The 21,718-nt window shown below is 40.1% G+C and overlaps 1 protein-coding gene across 3 annotated transcripts in view; it reads right to left on the bottom strand.

Moving 5' to 3' along the window:
- vipr1b (vasoactive intestinal peptide receptor 1b) overlaps positions 1–21,718 on the bottom strand; it is a 50,848-nt gene that overhangs the window by 15,753 nt on the left and 13,377 nt on the right. For all 3 annotated transcript variants that reach the window (XM_039790948.1, XM_039790949.1, XM_039790950.1), the window contains exons 3-5: positions 18,118–18,228; positions 6,729–6,829; positions 3,768–3,865 (exon numbers count right to left, since the gene is read on the bottom strand). In XM_039790948.1, the coding sequence (XP_039646882.1) occupies positions 3,768–3,865; positions 6,729–6,829; positions 18,118–18,228 (310 nt within the window). The remainder of the gene's footprint in view (positions 1–3,767; positions 3,866–6,728; positions 6,830–18,117; positions 18,229–21,718) is intronic.

The following is a 21,718-nucleotide window of genomic DNA, read 5'->3' as shown; positions in this document are numbered from 1 at the left end:
GTGATTGGTTGATTAGATAATTGCATTAACGAGAAATCTTACAGGTGTTCCTAAGGCCGGTTACACACTGGAAGCGTCGCGCGAGCGTGTCAGCCGCGTGGCGTGTCCGGTTATATTTCGGCTCCCATGTTAACAGGTTAGAGCTTACACACTGCCGGCGTGAGACGCGCGTCTCAGGCGCGGCTCGAGACGCGTGCCTGCTAGAAATAGAACCAACAACACCTATTTTTCACGCGAGACGCGAGCGTGTTGGAAGCGTTTCCAGGCAAAATAGAATAGGAAAATATGTTTATATGTCATTTAGACACAAATACATATTAATAAATGACATCTCGATGTTTGAAAGTCTAGGTTTTGACATCAATGTAGATATAAATGTAATACAAAATGTCAGAGAAAAGATTTTCAAATATTGCACCTGTCATACAGAACGAAATATTCTGTAACATATGGATATCATCGTCCATCGTGATGGCTGCCCGACATCACGATGGAGAGCAACCATCGTGATGTGTCTTTCCCCCCCCCCGGTCAAACACACTAATCCTAGTCGCGGGCGCTGGACGGGAAATTGACAAATGCGTCGGTCTTAAACCAGGGGGTTGTTACGTCTCTGGTCACGCAACTGTTAGAAACATGCCGTTTACTTTTTTTTTTTAGGTCCGGTAGAATCTATCTCCGTTGATCCTGTTCGTTTGTTTGCTGCTTTCATGGCTGTAACAACGTTACAGCTGTAGCGCGCTGGGTTTACGTTTTTACAGGTACAGTGCCTTGCGAAAGTATTCGGCCCCCTTGAACGTTTCGACCTTTTGCCACATTTCAGGCCTCAAACATAAAGATATAAAACTGTAATTTTTTGTGAAGAATCAACAACAAGTGGGTCCCAATAATGAAGTGGAACGAAATTCATTGGCTATTTCAAACTTTTTTAACAAATAAAAAACTGAAAAAGTGGGCGTGCAAAATTATTCAGCCCCTTTACTTTCAGTGCAGCAAACTCTCTCCAGAAGTTCAGTGAGGATCTCTGAATGATCCAATGTTGACCTAAATGACTAATGATGATAAATAGAATCCAGCTGTGTGTAATCAAGTCTCCGTATAAATGCATCTGTTCTGTGATAGTCTCAGAGGTCCGTTTAAAGCGCAGAGAGCATCATGAAGAACAAGGAACACACCAGGCAGGTCCGAGATACTGTTGTGGAGAAGTTTAAAGCCGGATTTGGATACAAAAAGATTTCCCAAGCTTTAAACATCCCAAGGAGCACTGTGCAAGCGATAAGATTGAAATGGAAGGAGTATCAGACCACTACAAAGCCCGAAGACGCCGTCCGCCCCTCTAAACTTTCAGCTCATACAATGAGAAGACTGATCAGAGATGCAGCCAAGAGGCCCATGATCACTCTGGATGAACTGCAGAGATCTACAGCTGAGGTGGGAGACTCTGTCCATAGGACAACAATCAGTCGTTATACTGCACAAATCTGCCTTTTATGGAAGAGTGGCAAGAAGAAAGCCATTTCTTAAAGATATCCATAAAAGTGTCGTTTAAAGTTTGGCAGAAGCCACCTGGGAGACACACCAAACATGTGGAAGAAGGTGCTGTGGTCAGATGAAACCAAAATCGAACTTTTTGGCAACAATGCAAAACGTTATGTTTGGCGTAAAAAAGAAAGCTCACAACCCTCCTCAACACACCATCCCCACTGTCAAACATGGTGGTGGCGCATCATGGTTTGGGTCTGTTTTTCTTCAGCAGGGACAGGGAACAAATGGTTAAAATTGATGGGAAGATGGATGGAGCCAAATACAGGACCATTCTGGAAGAAAACCTGATGGAGTCTGCAAAAGACCTGAGACTGGGACAGAGATTTGTCTTCCAACAAGACAATGATCCAAAACATAAAGCAAAATCTACAATGGAATGGTTCACAAATAAACATATCCAGGTGTTAGAATGGCCAAGTCAAAGTCCAGACCTGAATCCAATCGAGAATCTGTGGAAAGAACTGAAAACTGCTGTTCACAAACGCTCTCCATCCAACCTCACTGAGCTCGAGCTGTTTTGCAAGGAGGAATGGGCAAAAATGTCAGTCTCCGATGTGCAAAACTGATAGAGACATACCCCAAGCGACTTACAGCTTGTACGCGCGCAAAAGGTGGCGCTACAAAGTATTAACTTAAGGGGGCTGAATAATTTTGCACGCCCAATATTTCAGTTTTTTATTTGTTTAAAAGGTTAGAAATATCCAATAAATTTCGTTCCACTTCATGATTGTGTCCCACTTGTTGTTGATTCTTCACAAAAAATTACAGTTTTATATCTTTATGTTTGAGGCCTGAAATGTGGCAAAAGGTCGAAAAGTTCAAGGGGGCCGAATACTTTCGCAAGGCACTGTATATCTGGCAACCCGGCCTGGCTGTCAAACTGGGCCATTGATAACAACACACAGATCAAAACATAAACAGAAATTCCATCACTGAATGTAAATTTCAAAAAGAAAAAATACTGACATTAGCATTGTTGTCAGAAAAGATAGTATTTCAGTTTAACATGTTTCCTTAATATCTGATGAGGCATTGGTGTCATTTTTGGATTTATTACAGTACAAATATTACATATTGGACCTTTAACAGTTTGAATCTCATACAACTGAGGTACAGAAATTACATCCACTAAAAATTATTTTGCTTTATTATATAATTCATGGACATATACACATATATATGCCCTTTAGGGTAAAATATTTGCTATGTAAAAGCTGTTATCGCAGTCATTCCTGGCATCAAAACTGTAACTGTCTTGAGGAGTTTACCATCAAAGATCAGTCTCTCTAATCCCACTATACTTTAAATCTCCCAACCACTGCAGTTATGTGCCATCAAAAGATCGAGACAATGAAATGCACAAAAGGGATCATCGGGTTTGAAAGTATATGTATCTTTCTTCTTGCCTTTTGTAGTTTAACGTAAGCCTCGAAGCTTTGCTGATCACAGTTGATCTAATCCCAGAGTTTGATGTGCAACACTGAAATGTATTAAACTGTCATGTTGTCCATATGCCCAGCAGGCACAACGTCAATGTCAGTGTGCTTTATGGTAAATTGCTCATACTAATACTCTCTCTACACAGGCATCCTGCAGGTGTGACTGGTTTTGTTCTTTATTTGTTCTTTATTCTATCCTTCTTCTAAAGAATTGACCACATGAAGCAAGGAATTATAAGGAATTATCATAAAAGTCAATAGTGCAAATTGTTGAGCAACACAACAGCAGTCAAGAGTTTTCTTTTTAAACTTTCTTTACATACTCCAGGTGGGTGCTACTTAAAATCTTTACTGTCCGTTTGCTGCAAGGTCATAACTCTGTGAAATCTGAACATACAAATGATACACATATTTTTAGATTCAATGTGAATTTACACTTTGTCACTTTGTTACATCATTGTCATGAATACGCATCTATAAATCCGTTTACAAATCAGAGAAAAACTCAAACCTCAAACTGCTGAATTGCCTGAGAAACAGCACGTGAACTGCTACACTAACAGCTAATTAGGCATATGTACAATGGTGCCAACACTTTTGCCAAATGTAAACACATATGTCTGCGAACAAACTTATAGGGCTCAAGTTGTAACTTAGCCCACAGATAACTTTTTTTCCAAAGTTTCTCTCTATAAATTGAGAATGGTGATGGCCTAATGAGCTGAGTTCTGTTAGAAACATTCAAATAGGCAATCATGTGTGTCTTACTGTATTTCTACATACCTGAAGATGCAAAGGATCACAATAGCTGTGGTAAGAAATATGAGGGAAACACTGTGGCCAATGGTGTAGCCGATCTTCACTTGCCAGAAAAACTTGCCCTGAAGAAAAAGAAAGTGAAGAAAACTGAAACATAAGGTTAAAAGTTGGTGGTTCCTAAATTGAGGGTCAGTCAGTACATTTATTCAAGTACTGTGCTTTACATGACTGTATCTATGCTGTGCTACCTAATACGTTAACCCCATTACATTTCAGAGGCTCAAATTGTTTTTAAATACATTTATCTGACAGCTGTGAATTAGTGATGGGCATTCCAGCTCTTTTTCGTGAGCCGGCTCGTTTGACTCAGCTCACTGAAAAGAGACGGCTCTTTTGGCTCACAAACGGCTCTTTAAAAAAATTTATGTTTTGACTATGATAGGTGTGAAAAACAATTCTAGTCTCACAATTTCTTTAAAAATACATTGATTTGTTATGAAAAAAGAATACTATTAAACATTTGCATTTAAATTACAATGTTTTAATGTATAGAAACAACATTCAAAACAAATACAATCTGAATCTGAACAACATAATAGAACCCATATTAAAGAAAAATAAATAACTGAAAGGATTAAACTGGTCCCTCTTTTTCTCTCTGTTTTGTTTTCAGAGCTGTTTTTCCTCTCCTCTGTCCTCTCCTCCGAGTTTGACAGTGTGTGTGTGTTTGTGATGGCTCGGCCACTCCCTCATGCTGTATAATTGGTTGACACCTTGTGTATGATTGACAGGAACAGAATGTGAGGCTGATCAGACAGTCAAAACTAATGTGTGCCTATATAATTATTTTGTTGTTCTTTGAATTAGTCAATTATTTTAAATAAAATAAAATTCACTCATTATTTGTTATATATTACATAATGATTTAATTTCTATAGGCTATAGAGAGAGTCGGCTCTTCGGATATGCGAGCCAGCTCCCGTCGTTCACCTACAAGAGCCGGCTCTTAGATCCGACTCATTCGCGAACGACCCATCACTACTGTGAATACTATTTTGCACATTAGGATTTTACAAAAAACACATGAAATGAGATACAATTCATTGTTACATATTCAATTTAGAGTGTAATACTGTATGTCACTGGCCCTCTAACAAGTCATGGTCTTATATTACAGTAAGGCAGCGCACGCAAAAAAGGGTCAAAAGCAACACCAAAGGACAGCACCTCTTCTTTCGTTATCTCTCTAAATTCTGTGAATGTAATGAAAAAAATCTTTGTAATCTTCTGAAAGTAAGGTAATTCCTGACAACCAATGACCTTTTATGGTTTTCAATAAATATTTATTGAGCCACAATCTTGTAACGATCCCTTACTTAAAAAGAATCTATATGACTGGATCTGCTCATCTCCAAGCTCCTCCAATATGTATACTGTAAAAGCTTATTGGATTTTACTTCAGCACATGCGGAGCCTTTCAGAGTGGCTTCACAATGTTGCTGCCATGGCGCTGTATGTTTTGTGCTTGATGAAAATGAGATTAAGAGTTCTGCATCCTGAAACTGAGGTATCAAGAATGCAGAAAGGCAGACATCAAATTCCTTTTAGTGTACTCCACCAGCAGGGCCCATCCTGACTTCCTATGTGGCATACCAACAAGGCTACTACCTCTGTGACTGTGAGAGCAGAGTGCCCACCGAGAAAGCTCTTACCCCCCCCCCCCCAGCAGTGCACATCCACTCTTCACCCTGCTCCACCTTCATCAGCACAGACAAGATTAGCTCTCTGCAATACAACTAGACTAAATAAGAGCAATGTTTGATATATTTATTCCCTTCCTAACCCTGAATACAAATGAATAACCTCTATAATGACTCACAATGCAGATAACAGAAGCAGGATCTACTATCTGACTCGGCCTTTTCAATGAAAAGTGTGTTGTGCTTCAAAGACATATGCTTGCTTCAGCAAAAAAAATTATAATTACACTGGGTCAAAGAGGCTATGTGCAATATAAAAGGAGTCGCTCGCAGTACCAACCAATCGATAATTATCACCCGACTCTGCAGTTAGTGACTAACTGCTGGACACAGTGGAGCATTTAGCTCCTTAAGAGACAGATATTTTCCTCAGGAGTTGGTGTGGAGTGTGTGGAGAGTAAATATTGGGCCTACATTCATCAGGTGGCCAGAAACACAACTCCAAATGAATGCTAAAGTTTCTCCGTATCTGCTGGATGTGTAAATAGGCAACTGTTTGATCAAGTTTACCATATCAACTAAATAGTGATAATGTGTTGTGTTTCCAGCTATTGCAGGTTTAAGCATGGCAGCAGGCTTAGTTTATCTAGACTTAGCAAGACTGGACGCAGGCGGTCTCAAAAGTTCAAAAATGAACCTATCAACACCTCTAAGGCTCACTAATTAACAGGTTTTAGTCACATGATTCATCGATAGCCTACACCAACAGAATGTAAAAATGACAATTTGTGGTTCCATCAAAAGGCTGAGCTCCATATTGATCAGCTCCATTGATCAGCTCCATATCTAGTTTTCATCTAACTCTTGGCAATAAAGCTTATATTGTACAATCAATTCCTTAAATAAAACTCAGCAGGAGCAAAACACATTTATTTCTGGATGTCTACAGAAATGAGCTGTTTATTCCACCATTACAACAATAATTGAAACTGCACTACTTTTCGAAGCCCTAGCATGGACATATAGTTTCAGTGTTATGTTACAGATGTGTAAACAAAATAACAAAGGGCAAAAAATAAACTCAAAAGGCAAACCAACAATCAACAGCTATCTTCCTGATTGACCCAAGACACCCACCCACAGAGAAAAGAAAAAGATGTTCTGACTCAATTCTTCCTGCCCACTGATTCTCGAGATAGTTTCCCACTGTGCTGCTGAGTTCAGTCACAATGGGGCCATTGGGTATCTGTACTGGTGCCTCTAATGACTGCCGCATTTTACTCACATCATCGCTGGTGCTGTTGAGATTGTATCCACAGTTCATGGCAATGTCAATGGGATGCATCTCAGTCCAGCCGTCTGCTGTGCAGGTTTTGGAGAGGTTACCTGGAGATCGAGATGACATAAAGAGGTCAAAGCCACCCAGACAGTCGATTTCTCTTTTACCTACTCACCAAGTTATTGGTCCAACGCTCCATGTACTGCTGTGAGACATACTGTGACATTGTCTGTGGCCTCATGTACTGGCTTATTGGGTCACTGCAAAAAACTACAAAACCTTGAAACTCCACAAACTGCCCGATGACTCTCTCCTTATCTGTGCTTGCAAAAAGGCTTTTGGCTACTACAGATATTGACATTCTGGTCCTATTGTCATTCATCCAACCCCAAATAAAGATTAAAATGCTCAAGTTAAGGAATTGTAACTCTAGTAGGTAGTAAACCTGGTTAAAACAACCCTCTCTCCTATAATATATACTGTATCACTGGGTGGATTGTGTTCAAAGGTTTTTTTGAGTAAAAATTAAGAAAAGAGTGAATGAAGTGCTACATTTATGTATGTACCACACAAGAGTCATATGGAGGCAGTCAGGGTTGATGGTGGGTGGTGGAGATGAAAGAAAAATGCAGAGGCCGGGGTTTGTATCGTGAGCCCTGTCTGTGATTACGTTTAGGCAATTAACCCTCAGGAACCTAAGGCCATTTTTACAATTACTTTTCCGTCTGGTTTTATTTTCTAAAAAAGCTTGTAAAACATCAACCCTGTTGTCCACAGTCAATCAATGTACATCATTTTTTTCAGGAAAAACTGGGCTATTAGCATATTTGTGCTGTAGTGAGGTCAATTGAATGTAAAAACAGGTTGTATGACCTTAAGGTTAGCTTTTGGGGTTGCTATACAAGCAGATATTGGATTGCAGGATCAGATATTTTGGTAGTAAACTATTACAAAGTGAACATTTTACTTTCAGTCTCAACCTTTTGTTACTTGCCAGATTATGTTACTAAACAACCTATTATGATTTAAAAAGAAAAACGTAATCCCGGCTGCATTGCATTTCTTATAAAAAAAAAAAATGTTTTGCTACAGAATAGGAGACAAGGTTGTCTTATTGTAGAAAAATAATAGGAACGGCAACATTATTCAGCTTCCTCCTTTCATGTCTGGTTTTCACCACCTACTGTATTTAGGGCCACATGCAAGCAGCAACATATTCAGACAATTCAGAAAGTATATTCTGATGGTGTTATGTAGCTGGATAGTGAGTACTGGTAGTTTGTGGGTTTGTTTACTGTCATGTTGGCGTGGGAGTCCCTTGTATCCAATTTTTGTTTTATTAATTTCTGTGTTTACCTGTTATTTTTCTTTCGATTTTTTATAACTAATTCCTGACTATGTAATGATGTAGGCAATAAAATAGAGCCACCTAGAGTCCTGACCTTTCTGGTGGTGATGTAATGTGCTTCCCATTACTTCATTTGTATTAATATTGACTCTCTATCAATGGGGTTGTGTTTATTCTTTGGCATGTGCTCTTATTTTTTGTTGTTGCAGACATGGTTTTCTTTTGCTTCTTATGTGGATTGTTTGCATAAGCGTCTAGTCAAGGCATCTTTCTATGTCACTGTATTAAATTTAATCAGAAATTGGTCACAAAAATAGAAAAATATTATTGCAAGAACACCAAGCTTTTAATTTCTTCCTCCTGCATTCGAAATTACCTGCCATTTCTCTACCAAATACGTACTTTTTGTACTTAATTGCAGGTGAACTGCTCTGAGAGAGGAGCACCAGAAATAGTCTGTTATTTGGTTAATTCATGAGATTAATGGTTTATTCATTTGTGGGTATAGGGGGTTTATATAAACAGCTTAACCTAAATGAGACCTTAACCACAACGTAACCACCAACTTGCTCAAACGTAGCCAGTTAGGACCAAATGTTATCATATAAGGCGATGGGCTGTGGAGGGAAAGAGCAGGAGGTTTGATGTGTTAAAGTGCTGCTCAGTCAGGGAAAGGTCATGCAATTGAAATGTTGCATTTTGATTTCTGCTGTGGCTGTATTTAAAGGAATATGCCACCGTTTGTTGAAAAAGGGTTATTCACCATCTCCTTTATATTTATATAGGTGGGCAAACGCATGTTTTGTATCAGTGCATGCATTGTCTTAGTCCGGCGCCGCCGCTAGCTTAGCTTAGCGTAATGAATGGAATCCTTTGTTGCCGGTTATCATGTTGTGAGTAAAAGTGACTCAACAACAACAAAAACAAAACCTAATTACTTCTTGTGGCCTGCATATTCACAATGAGTAAAAATAGCAATGCAGATTAAGACTAGATGATTTCCTAGGCAGATATTGATTTGGGACTATATTGGGTGGAAGTCGGCTACAGCCAAAGCACTGCTACTCAGGCACAGAGATATCGGCAGCAAGCGGAGCTCCACAGGCTTTCAACATACATTGCGTATATTTACACTTTGATTTTCGTCATGGCATTTATATAACACATACTCTATGGTCTTACAAAGCTAACGCTTTTGACCGATTTCGATTTAATAAATTTTTTTGAATTGGAGAGGTCTCGTTAGGAGGAAGCTAGCTATAGCTCTGTTTGCCATTCATTCCAATGGGAAAACATCGCAGCTAGACTTTCGACATACACTGCGTATATTTACACTTTGAATTTCGTCATGGCATTTATATAACGCATTCTCTATGGTCTTACAAAGCTAACGCTTTTGACCATGCTGGGATGATGATGTTTGTAAATTCCCCCTCATCTTCTCTTTATTTTCTCCTCAATCCATTCCTTTATCAACCACTTTAATATATACACACTTCAGACGTTTTTGGAAGTTGTACTATAGGAATGCATGGGCCGAGTAAAAACAGTTTTATACATGTACGGATTTTAAAAGCCTCTTCTCACACACACACACACACACACACACACACACACACACACACACACACACACACACACACACACACACACACACACACACACACACACACACACACACACACACACACACACACACACACACGTTATTTTCAGACCACAACCTCAACTTTGGTCTTAGGAGGATTATAGGATTGTATTTGTTCAACAAAACTAATTGGAAAAGTGATCTTAATGTGAAAATACTCTACTTACAACTACATTACAGTATCCTCAATCCTGCTTTAGGAATAAACAAAACATTGGTACAAAATGGTCAGTGTAATGCTTATCAGTTCAATTTTCTAAGCACAAATGGGCATTTGGAAAAACAGAAAAATGGGTTCCAATATCCAATTTTAAATCTTTTTCCACCTTGACAAATTGAAAAATTGGATCTTTAAACTGTTTTTCCAATTTTCTGTTTTTATTCAGAGGATCAGGAATTTAGAAAATTACAAAATTGCGTCTGGGCTCCAATTATTCAATACTGCAATGGTATTCTCTCCCTTGTTCCGCCTAGCTATGGCTACGTAACAGAGCAATATTGTCAGCATATATGGTTGACATAATTCGTTAAAATTAGTTTTTCTTTACACAGGCAGAGAGGAACCCACAATATGCGAAGAAGCTCAAAGTCTGACACCTCTGAGAGTCCAATTACCATTACTCACAGTTTAATCTCTGAATTATCATGCAGGAGAAACATTTTTGTCAGGATGATGTCCTGAATGATGCAGGTCCTGATGTAGGCAACTGTCACAACATTATCTTCTGTGTGAGAGAACAAAATGTAAGTGGAGCACCGTCATCGGCCACAGCGCCGAGCCATTTGCTGAGAAAAAGGTGACCACACCAAGCTAGGTCATTGTCCCCTGAAACATTTCCTTTTCAGTCTTTAGCTGTCATTTACAACAAAATGAACAAAATTAAAGCTCATTCATTCCTGCTGTAAATCACCATTTTTAATTGGTAATAAAAAGTAGCAGTAATTCTTTTTACTTTAGCTTGTTCTTTGCTGAACACCTTATGTCTCAGAGCATGATTAATTAGACATAGCATGAGTGATGACTGCATGTTTTCAGATTTGATTTCTTAATGAAATAAAGCTTTCTGGATATAGATTTTTGTTTAAGTATTTGTCTGTCTACGTAACAAGAAACTCAAACAATACACAGATTAGGAGAAACATTCACTTGGACGTGTTGGTATTCCTTGACCTTTTCCACACCAGTAAAAGCTAAAAAGGATAAAACTAGAAGAGTCTACAGCTCACAATAAAATTGCTAACATGCTGTTGTTTAGAAGGTATGTTTTACCTATGTATTACCTAGTAAATGTTTAGTTAGTAGTTAATTAGCATGCTTCAGCACTTAACAAAGTACAGTTGAGGTTGATGGGAATACCATTAGTCTGGCAGGTATTTGGTCATAAACCAAAGTATTGGACAAATTAAAGTTTTGACTTGTGCTACATTAAAAGTTAAAAGGACTAAGTGGCGAGACAGACATGTCACTTCATGCTGCTCCCTTAGGTCGTATCAGTTAGTCACCTTACAAGTGTCTTCTTAAACTGGAAATGTCACAAAGGAGAAAGATCTGCAGACATATCAACATGCCATCAGAGCCAGTGAATATGTGGAGATTGAGATTCAGAAAGTGAATCAGAAAGACAAAGAACGTGGGTGCTAACTTGGGGTATTTCAGTTTTTGAAGTTGTAGATTTAACTCTCTGGAGGAGTTTAGGTCGAGCCGTTTCTGTCTCATTAGATTTGCCTTGAGTTTAAAAAGGTAAATTCCTGCAGTATTTGCATGCACTATCATCCTTAGAGAGGAGTTAATATGATCAAACCTCAGTCCCCTTTTCCATTGTTGAGATTTTATGAAGCACTTTAGTTTTGGACTCATTCAAATACCTGATATCAGCAGCCACCAATCTCCATGACTTCACTGGTATTTTTTTTTAAGATTATTATTTTTTGGGGCTTTTCCCTTTATTTAATAGTGACAGTGGATAGACAGGAAAGGTGGGATAGAGATGGGGGATGATACGCAGCAAAGGGCCGCAGGTCAGATTCGAACACGGGCCGCTGCAAAGGCCTCAGCCTACATGGGGCACATGCTCTTACTGGGTGAGCTAGAGGTCGCCCCTTCACTGGTACTTCTATTCATTATTCCGAACTGCAGTACCTTTATGACAAGGCCTTAAAAACACAGTCCTCTTTTGTCTTTTCAGTTTCTTCTTACATAATGTTGTGGGTAACACAAAGACTTTTGTCAGACTAATACTAGGATTGTAGATGCAAAGCATATAATCACTTAGACAAGCAGCAGTAGTCTGCTCTTGCAATGAAAGATTGATTGCTGTGATGTCTGCCTAGCTGATCAGTCTACCACTAAGTGGGACTGGCATGAAAACCATCCACTTTAGTTGTAAAACAGTACAGAAATAATGAATAGCTGATTATGCTTGTGCTGAAAACATACAGTATGCTTATTGTTTCTCCAATACAATGTATGTTTAGTGTACTGGATTAGCCATTACCAATTGTGCAATATTTTAAAAGAACATTTTTATAGTTTTAAGTCTGGAATAAATAAATATAATACCATTTAAGCTAAACCTCAAATTGAGAGTTTAGAAAATTATAAAACAAAAATACTGTTAGCATTGTACACACTCGCTATTGGGCTGAAAGATGATTTTGTATAAATGCTGAATGTGCAGACTTCCTTTCAACACAGATGAGGTGAATCAAGGTAAAAGCTACTCTACTTTTTTATTAAAGTAGGAGATGTAGATAAAGAAGTCAATCATTTTTTTTAATCTAAGAGACAGCTGAGATGTGAGTGTGTATGAAGGTAAAGATTTACATTCCAAAATGGCATTTGCCTCCATTTGAAGATGCCTACAGCACCTAGCCTGACAAACAATTTGAGTTCATGTGTAGCTATTAAAATGTGGCTTCATCCTAAGACCAACTCATTTCTATTTAGGATATGACCTGTGGCTTTGAAAATCACTCTATTTACCATCTGGGCCCTTCAGACCCTTTATACCCTTATATTTTAATATATTACCTGTAAATTAAATCTAGAACTTCCTGTGAGGTGACAAGTGTGCATTAAAGAGGAACAGTGCACCATGTGATAAAGGTAGGTACATTTAGTAAAGAACTTTTCGTAATTTGATTTTTTTAATATTATGGCAAGAAAATGATGGATAATGTCCAAAGGTGTTCCTGTAAAAACAGATTTACAGTTTAAATTCTACTGACAAGTGTACTTGGTAAATACAAATTGCACTATAATGCCAAATTCAAAATGTATTGTTTGGGCCATTAATCACTGCCAGAAAACAAAAATCATACTAAACATGCAAAATAGACGAACGGTCATGGCTTTGTTACACTGTACAAATAATGTTAGTTGATGATATATGAAAAACTAAGCAGTTGTCATCTATCCATTCAGCTCTGCCTAAATAAAACTCTCAGGACTATGAATGCTAATTTATGTATTTATTCTCAGGTCTAAGAGGAATCAGACAACAAATTACTTCAACAACAATAACCGGTGGTTGTACAGCACAACATTTTGGAGCTCTCATGGCTACCAATTAGATGAAAATATGTATCCACTTAACAAATAACTTGTTCTTATTGAAGCCCTAATTGCTTATTACACTGAGATAAACCGACAATAATTATTAGAGTGGTAAATGTGTGTCTGATCTAATGCAAATCACAAGAGCAGTTTACTAAAAACTCAAACCCTGATAATCAAGGCAACATTAAGCATGCTACTGACAAGACACAATACAAACTATTTAACAGAGAAATGGGGGATTGTTGGCCATTTTAATCATATTCCAATTTCAGATTTTTGTCATCAGTTTAAAACTCCCCCATGCTGCCATTGGTGCATGTGGGGTTTGAAGCACATTCTCCACTTTTGAAGTGTCACATTTCCGTGTCTCTAATTTTCTGACTCTCTGATGTGCTAATGCTTGAGTTCAGCAACACCCCCAGAAGGGAAAAGAAAGTTCACACGTTAGCATGCACAAATAGCTCTGGGGAGAAATCCTTTCAAATTTTATTGGCTGTTTAAGAGGTGAAGGACTTGCTTTTTCCACACCCACATAATATGAAAATGAATGTGGCAACAGCATTTAAGGTTTTAGGAAGGTTCTGGGATCCTAGAGTTCTAGTACGAAATATTTGTAAAGAAATTAACAAATTAATCCAGATTTACACCTAATCATCCTTTTAAAGAAATGTAAAAATAATCTAAACATTGATGCCACTCTCATGCCGTTTTTCCACTGCATGGCTTGACTCTTTTGTTTTTCCATCAACAAAAGTTTTGGAAAGGACCTGGTATTTTTTGGTACCACCTCAGTCGAGGTTCCAAGCGAGCTTGGCCGATACTGGAAGGTGGAGTTAAAACACTGCAGACCACTGATTGGTCAGAGAGTACTGTCCCCCTGGCACGACACGGGACATCCCAATCTTTAAATAGCTAAGCTACCATTAACAGCAACCACAATTTTTTTGATTCGCTCGATCCAGATTTACAAAGGTGATTACATAAGATGTATATTGTGTGTGTGTGTGTGTGTGTATATATTTACAGCATGTATCAATTTTACTGTTTCTTTACTTTCTGCAAAAGTGCCTTAACAACTGCGAAACTCTGCTGCAACTGCAAGATTTAAAGTTATAATAATAATTTCATTAGAGGGTCTGTACAGTATATATTTCACAGTGAGGTGACATCTATAAGATAGCGGAAGCGGAGAAGCCCAATCAGCCACATTTTCCGATAGTGATGAATTGTTGGATTATAGCACATTTCTCAGTCAAGGAAAGAATGGCATTGACTCGCTGGGTCATAGAGGCAGAGGCACAAGAAGAGCAGGTAAAAAGCTCGAGGGAAATAGCCCAGAGGTGTTAAAAAGAAGAAATGGATATCCAGAGATTTGAAAATGACTGTTATAATAAAAGATGATATGATGAAGGTCCGTTTCAGAGTATAGCAGCCACAAGGTTGTAAATATGGGTCCCCCTTAAAATTGGACAATGAGTGAAAACAGCCAGGTGTCTGATGATTGGAGAGCGTGAGAGATCTGGAGGGCAAAAAGGGGCATAAAATGTCAGCTGTATCATGGGGAGGTGGCAAATAAAAGTCTTTAAAAACAGCTAGAACATACTGGAATTCACCGGAGAGGTTAAAATATGGCTGGTGAGACAACAAGTTGCACACAGAGCATGAACAAGTGGTTAATACCAGTTTAAAGGATTAAATCCTTGCTGAACGTCTGGGTGGTAACCGCCGGCCAACAGGAACCGCTTTCATAAAAATTGTTTAGCTTTTTTGGGAAACGCTCTTGCAGGTAGGTGGTTGTCAGTGCAGAGGTATGAAACCAGCTTAAGAGCACCTCTAAAGCTGACCAACACGTTTAATCTTATTTAATGTGTACAAAAAGTTGTGAAAAACAAAAACTTAGCATACCCAATGGGAGTGAATTAAATCTTCTAACCTAACTCTTAGCAAGAAAGCCAGAATTAAGTTTTCCTCTCATCTCGCTAAATTAGTTCCTGGGGCATCAAACATTCAATGTCCTTGTTCAAGCCGATTTGGTCTTCATCTTTTAGAGGCAGAAGAGTTCTGCTTATCACCTGGAACAAGATCTTACGCCTCGATGAGGATTTGACCCTGTGCAAGCATATATACAGTACAGTAGATGGAGAAGAGGATACAAATGAGGATGAAACCTGGAGAGACCCCACTAGAGAGTCTGGCCAGGAAAGGATGGAAACATCATGACTAAATTTGCGTAATGGTGCCTCATGGTGTCCTGTTTACTATGTTGAAAGAGCATCTGAATAGCACACTGATTGAGAATGAATGACCTTATAAGTAGAAATTTACTGATAGCCCGGTTATGCTGCCATTCGGTCCTTAACGTGACATTCAAATGCAAACAAGAAGATCCTTTTTATTTAATGGTGACCTGTCAACAGTGTTCTCATGATTTAAACCTCCTAAATGCCAATCATATCACATCCTCAACTTAAAAAGTGACACCAGGAGAACTAGGTCAACACTTGTCTCGCTTTGCCAGACCCTCCTCCACATGCTGTGGAGGAGCGTCTGGCTAGTCCACACAGCATTCCGGGATTGCAGAAAAACAAGCTCTGGTTTATTGCCATTTCTTTAAACCAATCACAATCCTCATGGGCGGTGCTAAGCTCCGCACGGTGCCACTGCAAAATAGCCTCGGGAAGCAACTTGTTTTGGTGGAAAGTGTACGTTCAAAAGTTGTTTTAGTCAGGCAAGAGAATACTCAGATTGGACAGATAGTCTAGCTAGCTGTGTCAATTTACCCTGCAGAGATCTGAGGAGCAGTTAACCATAGTCCTCATAAATCAACCAGAGTTTAAAATTCCAACAGAAGAAAGCGGAAGGTAACATCAGTGAAAAGACATGAATCCGGCGGATTTCCTGCGTCACCGGAGCAATTCCGGAAGTGGAACGTCAAGGATATTGACTAGGTCAACACAAGCACCAGATTCGTTATGAAGAATGGGACACTGGTCACTTAGGACACTTACTTGGTCTGAAAAAGGCAGCAGTTGGTAAAGAGAGGCATTTAAGAAAATTTAACAGCAACAGGAATTTAGATATAAGCCTGAATTTGCTGGACACCGAGGAGTCTTAATTACGTGTTTTAAACAAGGTTTAAGAGTGCTTTTACATGTGGTTTTGTGTAATTGTGTTTAAAAATGATGAAGAACCATGGAAATTACTTTTAAACTATCTTATTGTATTGTCTGACTCCTTCTCATCACTAAAATTATGTTGCAATGCAGAAGAAAGAAAATACCATTTGAACGAAGAGTGACCAGAAAGCAACGTCCATTCATCAGTAACCTAGCAACCGTGTTCTCACAGCACCAAGCTAATAGCACCACTGACGTCAAAAATACAAATGCACAAATGTGTTTTGAAGGCAGCAAAAGACTTCATCTAACGAAAAGTTTCTACCCATTAGAGAGCAGCGCAGCATTATCGATGTTGTGATTTATTGCAGAGACCCAATTTAACAGATCGACAGTGACGTCAGTGTCATTTTCCTTTTCTGTTATTCACAAAGGCTCCAGAGTCAAGAATGGAGGTGTTACACTGAAGAAAAATACAGATATTGAAAACAACTTTGAGTCTTTAAGAAGAGCGCGACCAACAAGGACACAAGGTTTTGAAAGACAGAGAGGCAAATGGCAGAAATGCAAAAGACAAGCAAGGCAAGATTGCAAAAAGACAAATTTGAGTCCTAGCTTTTTAGTAGGACCATTAACAAGATAAAAAGATTTTTGCTAATCTAAAAGTGGGACAGGAAGAAAAGAAAATCCCGTTAATGAAGGAGAGAGAGCTGGAGAGGAAGACTCCTTGTAGAGAGACAAAAAGGTGATTCAACAAAACAACATTTTTCTAATGTTTCTCCTTCTTATCTTAGGTAAGTGAAACATCTCTATTCCTCCATCCTGCCTGTGCTTGTTCCAAAATAAAGGTTAAAGGATGAGCTGGATTCCTCTTTGTTTTCTTAGACCCTGACTGTAATCTGTGACTGAGTTTACATGCACATTTTTTAATCTGTCTCATGTAAACGCTACATACTGTTTACAGTAACCTAGATTAACTGTTATCCTGGGGTTGAGGTAGCTGGAGGACTCCCAAAATCTAGAAATCAGAAATATTTACTTTTTTAATGCACCACACTAGTTCATAGGGTCAATGTTATTCTGGAAAACATGAGCATTGCCAGTAAAGTGCTGCTGTTTAAAGCACCGGTAGAGAATTTGACAGATTATTCTTGTGAATACCAACGACGTAATGATGCTCTTTATGATGCTCATGAATTAATATTGTTCGCTCCGGGCATTCTGCAGGGATTCTAATAATTTCTGGATATCCACAGGAGGTGGCGGAAAAACCACCAGTTTGATGACTTTAAAATGTCCATTTGCATGCAAGCAACACATTAAATCTTCGCTATCTACCCAAAGGCTTGACTGTATGAAAATACATTTTTAATAAATATCAAAATAATCACAGCTATGAAAAAAAAGGGAATAATTGAAAATATATAAATGTGTTGGCCAGCCCTGAGCATATGAGCATGAAAATATCAAGATGGTCCAGTTTTGGCACCTATAGGCTTGTTTGCCTCAAAATAAATTACTCCACCAACACAGCATTATTTAATTACAGATATTCAAATTAGGAACAGTGTCATTTTCTTGTTCAAGCTGAAAACCTAAGTTTGAAATGATTTTACTACTGAACATTTATCCAGTTTTGATAAATGATGACAGAAACTAAACATACAGAGAAAATATTCTTTACGCATGTTGTATTTACATAAAGTGAAGGAAGATGTGTTTACCTTTGTGCTCGTCGCTGAAGTAACTGAAGTAATCGGGGCAGGTTATTGTAACCACTTCTCCAATTCTGGCTGAAGGCCAACAGGCGATGATATCCCACATGCCTTGACAACCTGCCAGGAGGAGACAACACCATTAACATGGCATCGCTCATATTGTGACAGACAAACACACAGATGCAGGCCACAATGACAAAATTAAATTGTGTGCTTAACATACACCCATGACACACGGCAGCATTTTTTATTTTTTTTTATTCAGAGACAGAAAGATTATCATAGAGATGTTGGTTTATGTTGTATAATTTGGTACACAAATTTGAGTTTATCCATTTTAATTCTTCAATTTAATCAAATAAAATTGTGTTCTTTAAATATTGCTCAACATTTTAACAAATAAACACAAAACAAATCTCAGGTTTACGTCCATCTGCTTTATATCCAAGGGCTGGTTGTAAACAACCGGTCAAACTCAAAATTAAATCCCAAATATCCTGCACTTTTAAAGGAACTATTGTTTTTTGTGACTGTTGTGTATTTCCATCCGTTCAATTATTTTGTGTGTGTAGTTACTCTTGAAATCTTATTATGGCAAAGCTTTCAGTCTCCTTAATTCTTAACCTCACTCCCTATGGATTCCACTAGCACTTGGCTAAAAAAGTGAAACCTGCACGACCACTGGTAGTTTTGTCTCCTCTGACACATTGTATACTGAGGCACAAACAAACAGAAAAAAAGAAATAATCATCATACATCAGGAGGAGTTTTTTTTCTGTACCTAAATGTACAATCACACACCAATTTTTCTTTGAAATTGTTTCTATATTTAAAAGAAAAAGTCACAGCACAGGAAAGAGATTGAAATAACAAAAACACAAGCAATGAACCATTTCTGAGACAGACTGATTTCTTAAGTTAAAAAAAGCCAATGGAAGCACAGTAAAAAACAATTCTTAATTTTTTAGTCTGCATAATGATCTGTGTGTGTAGTGCTACATTAACACTGGACACCAGAAGAAGCAAACTTTCATGAAATATTCATTTTTTATGCCTGTTCTGTTTCAAGAAAGCCAAGCAATAGCTGGACAATCTTAATATGTTGCATATCCACAGGCTGTGAACGTATGGCTTCTCACAAATGTACACACTAATTCATTTATTAGGGATGTGACCTGTGAGAGCAGCTTGCACTACCTTCCTGTTGAGGAAGCAGATAGGGAAGTAGAAAAATGAAAATGAAGGACACTGCAGAGATAAGGAGGAGAGCTGTTTCCACGCACAGTTTGTGTTCACTTAATGCACTATGCACATTATGTGTGGTGATTTTTATTTAAAATGAAACCAAATGAAAATAGCAAGTTAATACAGATGGCTGTATTACTGAGGCATGTTCATTCAGAGGAGAGGTCGGACTTTGTATATATATATATATATATATATATATATATATATATGAGCCAGCGGGTGTTTAACTGTCACTTCAATCACCATGACACCATGAAGTATTTATTACCATGAGTGGCAGTATTGGGTACTTCTCCGTGAACCATCACCTTATCGTGGTGGAGAGGTTTGTGTGTCTCTGTGAACCTGAGGGCTGTGTTGTCTGGAGCTTTGTGCTCCTGGTAGGGTCTCCCAAGGCAAAGTGGTCTCAGGTGAGGGGCCAGACAAAGAATGGTTCAAAAACCCCAATGGAAAAACAAGGTAGAAATGGAGTGACCCTGCCCGGAGGAAGCCCGGGACCCCCGTCTGGAGCCAGGCCCCAGACGCGGGCCGCGTGTGTGGCCGGCGCCTGGTAGCCGGGTTTGCCACGGAGCCCGGCCGGGCACAGCCCGAACAAGCTACGTGGCTCCCATCTCTCCAGCCCATGGGCCCACCACCTGTGGGAGGAACCGCTGGGTCCGTGGGCGCTCGCCACATGGGTGGCAGTGAAGGTCAGGGGCCTCGACGGACCAGACCCGGGCAGCAGACGCTGGCTCTGGGGACGTGGAACGTCAACTCTCTGTGGGGAAGGCGGAACTGGGTGCGGGAGGTGGAGTGCTACCGGTTAGATCTGGTGGGGCTTACCTCTACGCACAGTCTCGGTTCTGGAACTGTACTCCTGGATAGGGGTTGGACTCTTTTCTTCTCCGGAGTTGCTCAGGGTGTGCGCGCCCGGGCGGGTGTGGGGATACTAACAAGCCCCCGGCTGAGCGCCGCTGCGTTGAGTTTACCCCGGTGGGACGAGGGTCGCCTCCCTACGCCTGCGGGTTTGTGGGGGAAACTCTCTGCTGTTGTTTGTGCATATGCACCAAACAGGAGTTCGTGATTTCGCGCTCTTCGTAGACCTGAGTGGAGTGCTGCATGGGGCGCCAGTTGGGGAATCCATTGTTCTGCTTGGGGGACTTCAACGGCACACGTGGGCAATGATGGAGACACCTGGAGCGTGATTGGGAGGAACGGCCTCCCTGATCTAAACCAGAGTGGTTGTTTGTTGTTGGACTTCTGTGCTAGTCATGGATTGTCTATAAGCGAACACCATGTTCGAACATAGGGATGCTCATAAGTGTACCTGGTACCAGAGCACCCTAGGCCGAAGGTCAATGATCGATTTTAAAATCGTTTCATCTGATCTGAGGCCGTATGTTTTGGACACCTCGGGTGAAGAGAGGGGCAGAGCTGTCAACCGATCACCATCTGGTGGTGAGTTGGGTCAGGGGTGGGGAAGACTCTGGACAGACCTGGTAAGCCCAAACGTGTAGTGCCGGGTAAAATTGGGAACGTCTGGAGGAGGCCCCTGTCCAATGGACTTTCAACCTCGCACCTCCGGTGAGCTTTTCGTGCATCCCTGTGGAGGCTGGGGGCATTGAACCAGAGTGGACAATGTTCAAAGTTTCCATTGCTGAAGCCGCGGCGGAGGCGCTGTGGTCTTAGGGTCTTAGGTGCCTCAAGGGCGGTAACCCACGAACACCGTGGTGGACACCGGTGGTCAGGGAAGCCGTCCGACTGAAGAAGGAGTCTTTCCGGGATATGTTATCCCAGAGGACTCCGGAGGCAGTTGCAGGGTACGCAGGGGCCGAAGGGCTGCAGCCTCTGCCGTGAAAGAGGCAAAGCGAGCGGGTGTGGGAGAAGTTTGGAGAAGACATGGAGAAGGACTTTCGGTTGCGCACCAAAGTGCTTCTGGAAAACTGTTCGCCACCTCAGGAGGGGGGCAGGGGAACCATCCAAGCTGTGTACAGTAAGGATGGGACACTGTTGACCTCAACTGAGGAGGTAATAGGGTGGTGGAAGGAGCATTTTGAGGAACTCCTGAATCCGACTAATAGCCCTCTATGTTAGAGGCAGAGCTGGAGGATGACGGGGGATTGTCGTCCGATTTCCCGGGCGGAAGTCACTGATGTAGGCAAACAACTCCACAGTGGCAAAGCCCCGGGGATTGATGAGATCCGTCCAGAAATGCTCAAGGCTCTGGGTGTGGAGGGGCTGTCCTGGTTGACACGTCTCTTCAACATTGCGGGGGAAGTCTCGGAACAGTGCCAAAGGAGTGGCAGACTGGGGTGGTGGTTCCCCCTTTAAAAAGGGGACCAGAGGGTGTGCGCCAATTACAGGGGTATCACACTTCTCA

This window comes from Perca fluviatilis, chromosome 22 (assembly GCF_010015445.1).
Source record: "Perca fluviatilis chromosome 22, GENO_Pfluv_1.0, whole genome shotgun sequence".
NCBI lineage: Eukaryota > Metazoa > Chordata > Actinopteri > Perciformes > Percidae > Perca > Perca fluviatilis.
This window is presented reverse-complemented; position numbering and strand designations above follow the sequence as displayed.